Source organism: Rhea americana, unplaced genomic scaffold (genome assembly GCF_003343005.1).
Source record: "Rhea americana isolate MKP2758 unplaced genomic scaffold, rheAme1 scaffold_74, whole genome shotgun sequence".
In the NCBI taxonomy this organism is placed as follows: domain Eukaryota; kingdom Metazoa; phylum Chordata; class Aves; order Rheiformes; family Rheidae; genus Rhea; species Rhea americana.
The window spans coordinates 926,127-940,164 of record NW_028186912.1 but is presented as its reverse complement, the minus strand read 5'-3'; the positions used below and the strand labels follow the sequence as shown (position 1 = coordinate 940,164).

Below are 14,038 nucleotides of genomic sequence, written 5' to 3'. Positions count from 1 at the left end.
TTAGTATCACATCCTCTTGGGAAAATAATGAAATTCTCATTGTTTGAGCAAGCAAGATAGCTTTAGCATTTGCTTCAAGCTCAGCTTTTTGCTAATGGCTTACTCTTCTGTAGGACTGGTGAGTGGAGGAAAAAAGGCTTTTGTTCTCTGAAATGTGGATATAACAGTTCAGTCTGTGATATTGTGAAGCAGCATAGACCATAGTTTGGAGGAGCTTAGGGCGTTTTTCTAGAGCTACTCTTTTTGCAAGTCTGAACTGTCATACTTAGGTCTAACAGTGATCAATGCTCAGCTGTCACAAGATTTGCCAATATGTGGTTCATGCATGCATGGAAGATTTGAGACATCACATGCTCAACAGAACATGTGTGTTGTGGAGGAGTGCAATCCAAGCCACCATTAACCATCGAAGGAAGTATACGAGCAGTAGCTGTTGACCCTGTTGTCTATGGTCCAAGCACATTTTCACCCAAGCAATGGGTGCTGTCGGGAATCACGTGATGTGGGAAGCTGTTTGTTTTGATATTCTCTTCAGCCACTCCCTTTGTAAGTGTCTCTGCAGAAACTCGTTGTATCTCATGTTTTGCTTCAAGAATACTATACATGGCCTGTAGACTCAGGAAGCTTGGACTTTTCTGAGCAAAGGAGCAAAATCTATCTTTAGCCTGTGGTCTGTAGGAATGAGAGATAGAAAGTAAGGAGCATAGGAAGTAGCTGACATTTTAAACTGAGCATGTGCTTGGGGAACACCATACATTTCCATGTATCTTGTTTTAACTAGAATTTTAAATGTGCTTTTATCCATGATATGGATAAGGACATTTGTGCTTAAAATGTATGTAGGTTGTTGCTTCAATCTTTAGGTGCCCCTTCCTCAGTATTATAATCCTGTTCAGATTAATACATCATTGGAAAACTTCTACTGCTGGAAGAAGTTAATAGGTGGTGTTCTGCAAAGTTTGAATCTGTTAGTTGAAACCATGCCCCTTGCACAAACTTTTGTTGCGGGCAGGCAGTAAAAATCAAGGGAACCAGCTGCACAACTTTAAAGAGAAATTTGAAGCTTTATCATTGAAAAAGAGAGCTCAAAATACATTAAACTGACCTCAGCCTTGTACAAAAACATACATTACTGGTAAAGTATCATTTACAGTAGCAGATCGTTAAATATGCTCTGCCTACTGCATGGGAGATTTTTGAAACAAAAGAAGTGCTAAAGTTTTATGTATTTCTTTTTAGTTCATTAATAAAACATCTTTGATTTTGCTGTGTTTACAGCTGCTTTGATGTTGATTTTACAGTGAGATATTATTTGATAATGATTTTTTTCTATAGTACACACCCAGCTGAAAGACTGGTACAGGGAAGTGTAGATGTGATACTGTTAATGCAAGATAGGCAGTACAAAACAGTTCCAAATTTGAAACCATGTATAAAAAGCAGCAGTAGGAATATAGATAAAAGTTCTTTTGTTTTCTATTTTTCATCTTTCAGTTCACTGATCTGCCAAAGCAAGTAAGCTTAAGAATGGCATTTTACTTAGGAAACTGAGTATAAGACCAGATTTTCATTCTCTGTATTACTAGCCCCATCCATTCATGGTTTTWAGTATTGGTCTGTGAATGGTTATTGATAAATAAAGCCCTGATGGAAGGAGTTCATAGGCAGGCCTGAGGAGATTTACACTTCTGGATAGCCCAGGAAATATGACCTTTAAAGGATTTTGAACTTCTAGAGATCTGTGTAGGGATCTACCACAAAGATTAAAGATCACAACCTAACAGAAAGCATAATCTATGGAGATGTAAGGTCCATAAAAGAAAAATCAAGGTAAAGCCAGCAGGACTAGATAATTATTCTCTTCTGCTTTTCTGATGGAAATCTCTCCTGCTTGTAGTAGGATATCAGGTGCTCTGTTGCTGCTCAGAGAATTCTAACAGCGTCTTAGGGGGCTTGTTCTGTTTTTTGKTTTTTTTTGKTTTTTTTTGTTTTTTTATTTTAGATAGGATGATGGTAGTGATATATAATAATACCTATATTATATTCATAATACTTAAAGTTATTTTTGTAGCAGTAATACTTTGAAGAAATTCTGTTCAACCTTCAGACTCTGCAGTTTTGCACCCTCTGGTGGCAAAGAGTGATTCAACCAAAGAGAAAGCATGACTCTTAAGAGACTACTCCAAGCTCAAACTAACTTTTGCATGCAGTTAATGAGTCAGACTGGAAATCTGGAAGAATCTTGATAGAAAATTATTGCTGGTTATTAAATTAATATTAATATAATGGCTCCTGGGATTTTAAATTTGGTATAACATTTAATTCAGTTATTTTCATGGTGCCCCTTCCATTTTTAATTTTCAGTATACTACATTTTCCAATGTAGTACACCATCCTCTTGGAAAAGTTGTCAGGGAAAGGAAGAGGTGTGTCTGAAGTTGCATAGGCTTTTTACATTCACAATATGGAATGTTTTTAGGGATTGAGAGGTTAGACAGTCGATAGSACTCTGTCTTCAGTTAGAGACAGTTGAGATAGTAAGACCATAGATGTAGCTTTTGCTGAGATGGAGCCATTTTCTCTTTCCCCTGCCCATAATGCAGTAGAGATGTGCTGTACTGGGCTAAAATAAGACTTTATCAAAGGATAAAATAGATCGAAGTCGCAAATGTAATCAAGTCCATCACTGATACTTCTGTTTGGTTTCAGAGCTAGTAGTCTATCCCATCTATTCATTTAGACACCTCCAAAGTCATTCTCAGGGTCTGCTGGAAGACATTCTCTTGCTTTCATCTGCTGTTTTATATCAGTACATTCCTGAAAAAGGAACATCCCTYGTCCTTTATAATACAGCAGGTGTGCAAGTTGATAATGTGCCTGCAGGCACGGCAAATTGCTTAGGGTGTGACAGGGCGCCACTTGACTTTTACTCAAGGGGAGCTTGAATAGGCCCAGTACCTTGAGCTTGACTTCACTTTCTTTCAGTTGAGAGGACACATACAGGCATTGAGAGGTCTGCATTTGAGCTGCAGCTCCTGGTAGAGCCTCAGTTTGCCTGCTAGGAGCATCCACAACATAGAGTGCCAAACTTCTACATCTTGCAGAGCTGTTTTGTCCTATCCAGGTGGTGGTGTGGGAACAGTTTGTGAAGTTTTCAAGCTGCCATTCCCTTCCTCTCTTCTCTCTAATGGAGTGACACCTTGTGAGGTAAACACTGAGACTGGCCTAAATTCTTTATTTTTCAGCACTGTAATAGTCAATGCTTGGGCTTGTTGAGATTCATRTTTTATGTAGTTCATCTGCCTGGCTCATGATCCCAAAGCACAATGCTGTCAATTCACATATTTTTGCTGCAGCATGATGGCTGCTATGATCTTATGTGCCAGACATGGTGCTCACCATATCTGCCAGGCAGGTGCGAGCCTGTGGCTCTGAGCAGCAGCTGGGCAGTGAGTACTTACTGAGAGAGCCTGGTCCCTCAAGACCAGGCTGCAAGAATGCGCCTTCTGGCTTTAGCCTTGTGCTGGGGCTCTCTGTTGCGTGACGTTATGCAATGGTAGGGGCACAGTCTATTCATATTGATGCACTGAACAAAGCCTATTTGCTGATAAAATTAAGAGGGCTGAATGTGCCAGAAGAGTAACATGGGAGAAGGGGAGTCAGTATGTTTCCGAAATACCTAATTCAGAAGGGTAGCTGATGGTGGCGGTCTTTTGCAGTAAAACTCATGATTACTTTTCTCTAGCCATATGGACATCTTTAGCAGTGAAGCAGAAGAGGGTTACATTTCTTTACACTTAAATATTCCTTTTTTTTCCAAAACAAAAGCTATAAAAGCCTCTTTTGTGGCAAATATAATATTTGTGGTGCTATTTTTCTGTCTATAGTTAAACTTTCATCCAGCTTTTTTGAGTTTTCTAAAATTTTTCTTCTCAAAACAGTTTATGGGGAAAATATAAGCCCATAAGGCAGTCGTGTATTTAATTAAGTCCTAAAACCACACCTAAGTTTTTCCAGCAGTAGAACTTTTCTCTGCGCTAAAATATTACTAGATTTCTCTTCAAGCCAAAGATAATTTTTTATGGAAGGATTAGAGGAAATTGATGACTAAATTTAGTTACAGGATGGTAAAAGCTGCTTGATTCAATTTTTGATCCAAATGCCCTGTGTTTCACTATGTCAACATAATTCTAAATGTCTTGGACTCAAAGTTCAGGCACTGTATGTAGACATACAAGCATTGTTGTATTATTATATATTGTTTCACATGAAATATTGCAGGCATGTTCTTTGTCATTACTGACAGTCTCCATAAGGGATATCACAGTAGAGTTGGAAATCACTGTGTAGGAACCTTCATGGATTTCTACACCAGATTTATCACATACAAAAATTAACCATGTTAGATTTATGCATGGAAAGTAAAACATCTGAGAATGCAGTAAGTGTGCCTACAGTGAAGATTTATGAATGGGAATTGGCTTTTCATGTGACTAGTCCCATGTGCTGAAGCCTAGGTAATGATTCATGCTGCCTTTGTGAACTGGGACTGGAAGGATCAAGTCCAGTGTTTGCACATTCGTAAATTTATAGTAGAGGTGACGTTTTTCCTTTTAAGAACATGTCAGTTAAACTTGAACTGTGTAACTGCCCCCATAGCTTACCGTATGTGGCTTTTTCAGGTCATGCCTGCTGAAGGGGTGAGAGAAGTATTCAGAATAGGAATGCAGTTTATTTTATTTTTTTTAGTGGGGCACTTCAGAGGAATGACTCAAGGTTTTCTGTCRGTCATACGATAGAGAGAGAGATCTCAAAGTCTGAGAGAAGCTCTAGTATGGGACCAGAGCGAGCAGTTCAGATGCCTTGTGTCAGTATACTCTATATGGTGAGCTTCCTTAATCTTACTCTATTTGAGCTAGATGATTTCTTTGAGAGTTCCTCCATCCCCTCTGTGTATGTGATTGCAAGAGAGGTGTTTTAAGCTTTTAAAATTAGTTTTCTGTGAGAGAGTAGCTACTTACCCTCCCCCAAACAAGATTTTCATGGAATATGAGTGCAGAATTTCTCCTTCTTTCCTTTTTTAACATGGAGATTAAAAAGAAAAAAAAAAGCTCGCCATGCATGAATTTTGTTTTTTGTCTTTCAATTCTCTTTTGTTCTCTTTTGTTTTCATCTTCTCCTCCTCCTTCCCCCAGTAGTGAAAAGGAAAAAAAGATGGGAGAGGTGGAAAAATGATGGAAAAGAGAACTTGCATAATTCTTTTCTTACATTAATAATCCCCATTAGGACCCTGCAKCATGCAGTATCGTATACTGATGTGAGCGCTAAAAGCAGCCTTGCAGTATTCTCCCTTTAACCTGCAAGTTGCAATCATGACTTCATGCTTCCATGCAACACAGTGCTTTGCTATAAGTATGTGATCAATTTGGTCAAAGGAACTATCTATCATAGATCAGGTTACTGTGCTGGCTTCCTAAATTTCAAGTTTAAGTGCAGCACCAAGTACAGAAGATCATTTATCTGAAGTAAATGGTGTGTATGCCTTCTCTAGTGACTATATATATATATATATATATATATATATATATATATATATTTTTTTTTTTAAGTATTATCTTAGTCCTCTTCGATGGCTTTACTAGCTACACCTAATTGGAGCCTGAGGAACTGAAAGTTCTGTTCAATTTTCCTGTTTGCACAGAACTTTTTGTAACCACATAACAAAAGAATGGGGTGAAGCAATTAACACACATTAAAATTGTCATATATTGGACAGAATATGCTTTTGTTTCTGACTAGGTTGGAAACACAGAGAAGCAGTTAATGTGTGTTATGGGGACCAAGCAATAGGTGTCAACTTCAAGGGGCTGGAAATGTCCTACCTAAATTGTGAGGAATATCTCCACGTAGCTACCCGAGATGTTTCGGAAGCACAAAAAAATAAAATAAGATTTTTTATTTCTTTCATTCATGGGGATGATTAAAAACTAAAATTAATAAAAATCCCTCAGTTCTGATGATTTACACCCATCTCCAATTTTCAGTTGCTGGGGATTTTTTCTGTCTTGTGAAAACTGTCCATTTTTTTACAGATTTATGAGAGAATGTTTGTACAAAAGGCTTAAATAGGCTAAGAAAATGTTTTTAGAATTACTATACAAAGGGCAAGAATTAATAACGTTTTAGAATCTTTTTTTTTTTTTGCATTTTGTTCCTGGAATCTTTAAGGTTTATTTAAGATTTGTCCTTAAAATGTTATTTGAAAATGAATGTCTTTTCTCCCACAGACATGGGCATTAAACAGGAACTTAGTACATTAAAAAAAAACTTTTGTATTTGTGATTTCCTGCATTGTACATTTGTTTACCTTTGTATTAGTTCTCTACATCTAATTACACCTAAAGAAGAGTCTTGGCTTTTTTTTTTTTTTAATAGTGGAACGGAAAATTTTGGATAAGGATGGTGCTGAATTTTGCACTTTTAAAATCTTTTTGTATTCTTTTTCCTTGCATAATTTTTTACCCTTGATGTGTTTTTAGCTCTACAAGAGCCACTGTGATGAGAAGTATACAGGAGACAATTCTCAGTCAGGTCAGAATATTATCATTTACCTTCATGTACTTGCATGCTTGAAACAGGGGCCAGGTTCTTCATTGGTGCGAAATGTCTCTTAAGTGTCACGTTGAGTCTGTGGTCAAAAAAGATGGCCTATGACTGATGCCAGCTACTCTAATGATGTGTCATGAATTGGGTTTGTAAAATTAATGTTTCAGTCTACTATGCAGAGCTCTTGCCCAGCCTTCAGAGTTAAGATGCATTGCTCTTAGTTGTATTAAAACACCGTGTCTTTTCCCAAAGTTGGTGTAACTTGGTGTCCCATACTGCTTGAAATAAATGTGGAACTGTGCTGATTCATGCCAGCAGCAGATCTGCCACTGTGTTTCCAAGTTTAGGGCAAGTCAGCAGGACCTGTTAATCTGGGCTCAGCATGGGGATAAAATAGCAGTGTATTATCCAGGCTACAGCTAGCTCGTGTCCAGTCAATGCTGAGCATGATGGAGTTGTTGCTGTGTGTCTGCACCATCCTCTGTATCCAAGGCAGATTTGCTTACTTGCAGACAGCACATCTGAGCTCTCAGTCAAAAGTTATATGCAGAAGTTACTAAATGTTCTGAGTATAAGGGGATAATCACTTTCTCCAATACTATGTACTATTTGGAGTAACACTTTTCTCTGAAGAAGTAGATACAAAAGGCCATTTTAAAGATTTTAATGGTCTTTTACTGATGTAAAATAGATGCAGCATTGCTGCCTTACTCTGAGTGAGTAGTTTCTCAGGTCTGTTACCTGCTAGCATCTGAAGCCCTTCTCACTCTGAAACAGTGGTCATGTTGCTGCATATTGTCAGATAGCTTCTGATTTTCACATGGAAGAACGTAACATATCAAAGAGTGTGGGAAGTGACCGCTTGACATCTCCTAATTTTAGAATTCAGGAACATAAGAGTTTGTAGAAGCATTGGAGAGCTTAGTGGTGCAAAAGTATAATGGGGGTCAGGGGAGAGACAATATATGCAATTTGCTATTCTCATTACCATCATTGCCATTAGAACTGATTCGTGCTGAGTTGAACTGTTTGCTTGCTCATGTGCCCTTATAATAAATGCTATTTGTTTTTCTCACTGTTTCTTTCCTGATTGTGGAGTGTGCAGACAGGGGAAGGTGGGAATGCTTGTGAATCAAATTGCAGGACACTGGAATAGAACTGTTATTAGTTTACTGATGTCTTTTGCAGATTACTTGAGGCATTTAGATTCACTCGCTACTATGACAGATTTCAGCAAGACCAGGAAGCCAGATTACTTGAAGTCACATTGATGACTGTGGTACACTGAAAACAGGCAACTTTATTTCATTAAAGTCACATGGCTGTGGTATTGGCTATGCTGCAAGAATAAATGCCTAGAACCGTCTAAAGGCATATGGCAGTATGTGATGAGAGTAGTATGATGATCAATGTGTATCCAGTGGTTTGCGATGATGTGTTTCACCCCACATCTGGATGGGGAGACATTCCACTCACTGTGAGAAGGATACATTTTAACATAGGTTTTTAAGAGAAATCTGCAACTAAAACTGTAGCCTGGTGCAGAGTAGCTTTTGTGCACCTGTGTCTCTCTAGGTGGCACTAGCAAAGCTTACAACTCGCTAGCTGGTATTTATCATGTAAGGAGTATCTCATCTGCTACCACCCTGCAGCTGTGTCTATGTGTAAGGGTTCACTCTCTCTCAAGTGCCTTATTTTAAACCTGAAATTGTTAACACAGGAGAGAGGTTTAAAAGAGGAGAGCTACCAAATAAATGAACAAAATAATAAAACAATTTAGCATGCATTAGCTATGCCTAGCCCTTGGGTGAATAAATCTACATGGTAGTTGCAATAAGCACCAAAAGTACAGCAGAGGAAAATGCTTTTAGTTTCTTCAGTATGATCTAAAGCAAAACAAAAAGACTCAAACTTACTTTCTTTAACAAAAATTTACAAGTAATTCTTAATACAGAAACGATATTTCAATCATTTTTAAGATTGATGTATTTTTAATTCTAGAGCATTGGATGAAATTTAATTTTGTTAAAGATATGCCACATAAATTCTGTCTTGTAACTTGGATATGTAGCTCTGTCCGTATGTTGAGAATATCAATTTTATGATATTTCTGACTCTTCACATAATATTTAACTCATTTTGAAAGCTTTTGAAGTCTCTGATCTTTGAGCGACATTTCAGATAGTCTGGGAATAGACACTTTAGAGAGCCTTGCAAAGAGATGCATAGATATCAGGGATTGTTGTTTTAATAAACATAGGAGAGTGTGCAGACTGTAAGGTTTTAGAGAAAATTGAAATTTATTTTTTGAGAATCTGTCCAGGCATTTATATGAGTAAATTTTATCTGGCTTTTGCATTTGTCTGGTTGTGATGATTTCTCTTGTTTCACCAAATGGCAGTTTCAAGAATGACAGCTTGGTGTGCAGTTAATTTTGACAGTGACTAAATACATTATTTATAATCCTTGTTATTGTGTTGGATTTTTCTTAAACTCACAGCACAAATAATTATTGAAATAAAAAGCAAAAGCTGTGTGAGTATGAAGAAATTGGAATAGTTCTTGTACTTGGGCTGGAAGTGTAGACCAAGGTGGGATTTTTCTCACTTAGCCGAATTTCTAGGCAGCTAAAGGTACATAATCCTGAAAACTTAGACTTGTTCAATGGGCAGTGCAGAGCAAAAGGAATTTGCAGGAGGGATTCAATGCATTACCTTAGACATCTTTCCTAAAGCAGACAGAGTTGTTCTGTGGTTGTGCCACAGCCTATGCACATTAATTTAGAGGCATCTTTGGCAACTATCTTAGACAGAGACAATTTAAAAGACTGCTACTTTTAGGCAGCTGAAGTTCGATGAAGTGACTCCTCTGTTCAGTGCATTTTCATGCCTTTCCTTAGAAACAACTTCCCATGTGACTTTAGACAAGTTTGTAAGTTGATAGATACTTAGTTTATGTCTCAGTCCCGTGTTCTGAAGTACAGACATTACTGTATTTCCCTTCTTTATGTGACAGTTAGGCTCATTTAGTCTTTGTAAGTCCTAAGATAGAGGAGGCTGTAGAAATATTTATTGCAGACACATTTTTAAAGCTTTTGTTTTGTGTTTACAGAATCCCATTCCTTCCGATGCAAGAACAGAAGGAAAGACTCGATTGATGTTAAGTCGATAACATCTCAAAGTAGTGATGGTAAGAAAATAGAAAGCTATCAAAAGGAGGGTTAGAAATAAAGAATGAAATTGCCCTAGGTAATAGAAACACAGAATGAAAGAGGAGCCAGACAGATTCACAGCTKATTAAACAGAGATTTCTCTAGCTTCTTGTAACTTCTTAAAAATCTCTTTATTCTGAATTGTAAATCATTGCCCCATCATGAGCATCCACGTCACTATAAGATGCATGGCTGCGCATGATGCTTTTACAGAGAGAAGTCGCTTGCTGTAGCAGAGAGATTGTGTGTGTGTGTGTGTGTGTGTGTGTGTGTGTGTCTTTTAAAGAGCACATGGCAAAACACCAGTTCCACCTGCCTTGGAAAGCTGCAGCTTGTGCTCCATAAATAATGTTTTGATTTCATTAGACAGTGGGACCTGAAGGAATCTATTGCTACTGGTTACCTGAGAACAGCACTTCTGCTCTTATCCCATTTGTGGCTGGCTGCCAGGTTGTGTTGGTGGTGGCAGAGATTTCTTTTTGCCATGGTATCACTTTACTGTTTCATTTCTCACAGTGGTGAGAGGTGACATAAGAGGAGATATGGGAAAAATAGGAGACAAGCGTGGGTTCTATCATGCTGTTCCCTAATGGCAGTGCTTGGCACACACGAAATGACAACACATGATTTACACTCTGTAGCATGTAAACAGTGCTCTCTTTAATGGCAGCCCCAAGTTTGCAGACCCGTCGGTACTCTTCGATGGCAAGGATCCACTCAATGACAATAGAAGCTCCTATTACAAAGGTGAGTGCTAAGCATTGCTTTCTCCACAAACTCAGAGTTTAGAGTTGCCCTTATAGAGAAATATATCATTAATGGCAGTATTTACAGCTAAGGGATTATATATGCTGCCCCTTGCATCTAACAGAATAATTACAATCAATCCTGTTTTCTTTTTTCCTTCCAACTTTCTGCATCTCATTCCTAGTCATAGTCATGAGGAAGCAGGGTGGTCTTGCTATGCTTTTTCAGCTATACCACTTGTGGCAGGAAGAAGCCCTACTATGTTGGGCTGTGCATGTGTAGGAGGACACGTGCTTCCAACAGTCTCTGTCATTACCTGTATCACATTCTGTCACCCACTTCCTGTACTTGTTCTTCTCCACATGTTTTACCCAAGTTCTGCTGTTCCAAACCAGCTGCTTACTCACTCTTCCCATGCACCAGGGTGCCTGCCATCTCCCRCCTTCAAGTCATTTTTTTCTTTCTTCCCATCTTCTCTTCCCATCATCAGGYCTTTTGCCTCCAAGCACTAACTTGCCTGATACAGCAGCTGGTTTCCTTCCTTTTCTTTCACCCTCAGGATCTTTGCATAAATGCAGGGAGGTCTGTAGTACCCCAGCAGCAGCGTCTGGTTGCTGGAAAGAACAGTAGGGCTTTGTTTCTCTCAGTCCTAGTCACGCCAGGAGTGGTCCTTGGTGCTGCTGTGTCACTGCTGCTTTTCCAGTTTGCAGCTGAGATGCATTGTGGAAGACAGGGAAGAGCCATCCTCTTCTCCTTCAACCACAGCCTGGCTGTTGCTACTCTCTACGCTTCTTTTCCTTGTTGAATAAATTAAGCTTTTACATCTGATAGCAGGTTATCTGAATCCTGTCCAGCAGTTCTTTCATTCTCTAAGGACTACTTGATCGGATCTGAGTAGCCCTGCCTATGTTGAAGGACTGTGACATGGCCAGTTAGTGGTCTATCCRTCTGGGATTAGTTAAGATATATCACACCTTCCTCGTTGCTGTCCCTTTGTAGGAGTTTGTCAGTACAAAATAGCTGGGTAGCTGGTAATCAAAGCACAAATTTTCATGGTTGTACTCAGGGGGTTGGGCGGAATTACCTAGGAATTGCTAAGTGGGAAGTAGCATAACATAAAGATTTTCTGAAATGTAAGACTTTGTAGTAAGAAAAGAAAAATGTGGCCTTTGCTCTTCCTCACCGACCTCCCTAATCTGCTTTCAGGTTATTAATATAATTAATGCTGCCCAGGAAAACAGCCCCATCACAGTAGCAGAGGCCTTGGACAGAGTTCTGGAAATCTTGCGGACAACAGAACTTTACTCCCCTCAGTTAGGTACCAAAGATGAAGATCCTCACACAAGTGATCTTGTTGGAGGTCTGATGACTGTAAGTAAAATGAGTAAAGATGAAGTCACTGCTACTARTGTCCTGCATAACTGTTCAGTGATCTTCTGAGCTGAAAGTTAGAAGCAATGTGAGGGAGAGTTTGCAATTCATCACAATTTTACTACTTAGTAGTTTAGCCTCTCTAGCAACAGTAAGCACCAAGATGCAGTGAGGTATATTATGRTAATATCTTAGTCCACTGAATGCTTTCGTTGTCATATGTAAGTGAATACGGATACCAGTAGAAACTATAATCTGCTTTGTCTCAAGGAGATACTTTCTAGAAGCCATAGGAGCTTAGATGCTGCATATGAGGGATTGTTCTACATCTGCTGTTCCTAACAATTAGGTGAGAACAGTAAAACTGAGTTTTACTTTCATGAGTTTCTAACTTTAGTTTCCTAAGAGTAGCAACACTTCCTTACAGAAAGCGACTGCTTAGATTTCATCATAGATTACCTTGCTTTTTATGAACACTGAGCTGATCCTTGCCAAAATAAAATAAACGAACAATAAATTGTATTAGTATGAATGTGAATGATGAAGTCCTGCAGATACCAATAAAGGGAGTAAGGAGGCAGTACATTGTAGACTGTATCAGATCTCTTCTCTGGAGTCCAGTTGAAAGCAATTATCACTTCTGTCAAACTTGCCAAATCAGAGAAGACAGAGCTGGAATTTACAACTTTCTTGTTGGGTCCTTCTATATGTGCAGTGGAAGACCTCAAAACAAAGATGGTGCTTATGACACTACAGTAGGAGTAATGTTCTCAATACCCAGTGCCTAAAGAGAAAATGAATRTTGTGTTTCTACAATTAATCATGTATGTGTACTGTGTTTGTCTACTACTTACATCTTTGCTTGTTTCAGGATGGCTTGAGAAGACTGTCAGGAAATGAGTATGTGTTTTCTAAGAGTAAGCTGCCATTTTAAACTTCCCTTTACCAGTGTTTCTTCATTTGTAGATGATAATGATTTAGAGATCTGTGCTAATTTGCAGTGTGGCATAAATCTTTGGAAATGGTTGTCTAAGTGACTGTAGAACAAGTGCTGGACTRTGTCTATTTTGGAGTTGAAGCAGGATAAAATAACTAAAATAATGTTTTAAAATGCAGAAAATCAAACTAAAAGATCACTAATTCTCACTCGAAGAGATGATCACTAATTTGTTTGTTCTTTTTGATATATGTCCAAATAACATATAATAATATAAACCATAGATACTATAGGCTTTTATAGACTTTTTCTAACTAGATTTTATCTTGAAAATAAGTGTTGTTTTGTAAATTGAATTCTACATGTGAAATAAAATCCAGCAGTGTTGTAATTCACATTCTATTTCAACAGATATGAACCTGAGCCACAGTCACTTTTCAGTGCCAGTTGCCATCAATGATGTTCCACCTTGTATTGCACAGCTCCTGGATAATGAGGAAAGCTGGGATTTCAATATTTTTGAATTAGAAGCTGTTACAAATAAAAGGTACTGGACCCCTTTCCCTGAGTGCCTGTAATAAAGCTGTTGAGGTGCTGTGGCAGAAGGTGCTTTGCTCTGGAAGAACTGAAGCAAGATATAGCAAATCTTTCTTTTCTTTGTGCATCTGTGTGTTTATATTATTGGTCCCATGTAAGAAGTCAGGCACACACTGTAGCTAGGACTGCTGTCTTTCCTTACAGCCTGTACAGCTCTTCAAGATTGTTTCCTGTTCAATTTTAGCTTGTCTGTACCCCATCTACTCTAGCCAGGTGACATTGTATGGCATGGACTGGTTTGTTACATTCTGGACGTCCCACAGGTGCCACTTTTTCTGCTGCTGCACAAATGGTCTTGCTAGAAAAAGCAAGCCTTCATCCCTCATGACTTAAGCAGCTCTGGGACAGCTATGGCTTTTGATAATGGCTTAGAAGATTAGTATTGGGGACAAACCAGTTAAAAAGTTGAGAAAGCCTGAGATTTTGAGGACTATAAAGAAAGGAGGCACCAGTATATTTGGTCTCATACAGATCATTAAAAAAAAAAAAGAAAAAAAAAGAAAAAAAGAAAGAAAAAAAGAAAAGGTCAGCCAGAAAGAGAAGTGATTTTGACTCCAAGATGCAAGGAA

At 38.4% G+C, this 14,038-nt stretch overlaps 1 protein-coding gene across 1 annotated transcript in view; it reads left to right on the top strand.

The window, feature by feature from the left end:
* Positions 1 to 14,038, top strand: part of PDE8B (phosphodiesterase 8B) — a 44,067-nt gene that overhangs the window by 21,470 nt on the left and 8,559 nt on the right. The window contains 6 exon segments of the mRNA XM_085322048.1: positions 6,540 to 6,591; positions 9,718 to 9,795; positions 10,488 to 10,564; positions 11,771 to 11,935; positions 12,807 to 12,852; positions 13,284 to 13,419. Of these exon segments, the coding sequence (XP_085178174.1) occupies positions 6,540 to 6,591; positions 9,718 to 9,795; positions 10,488 to 10,564; positions 11,771 to 11,935; positions 12,807 to 12,852; positions 13,284 to 13,419 (554 nt within the window).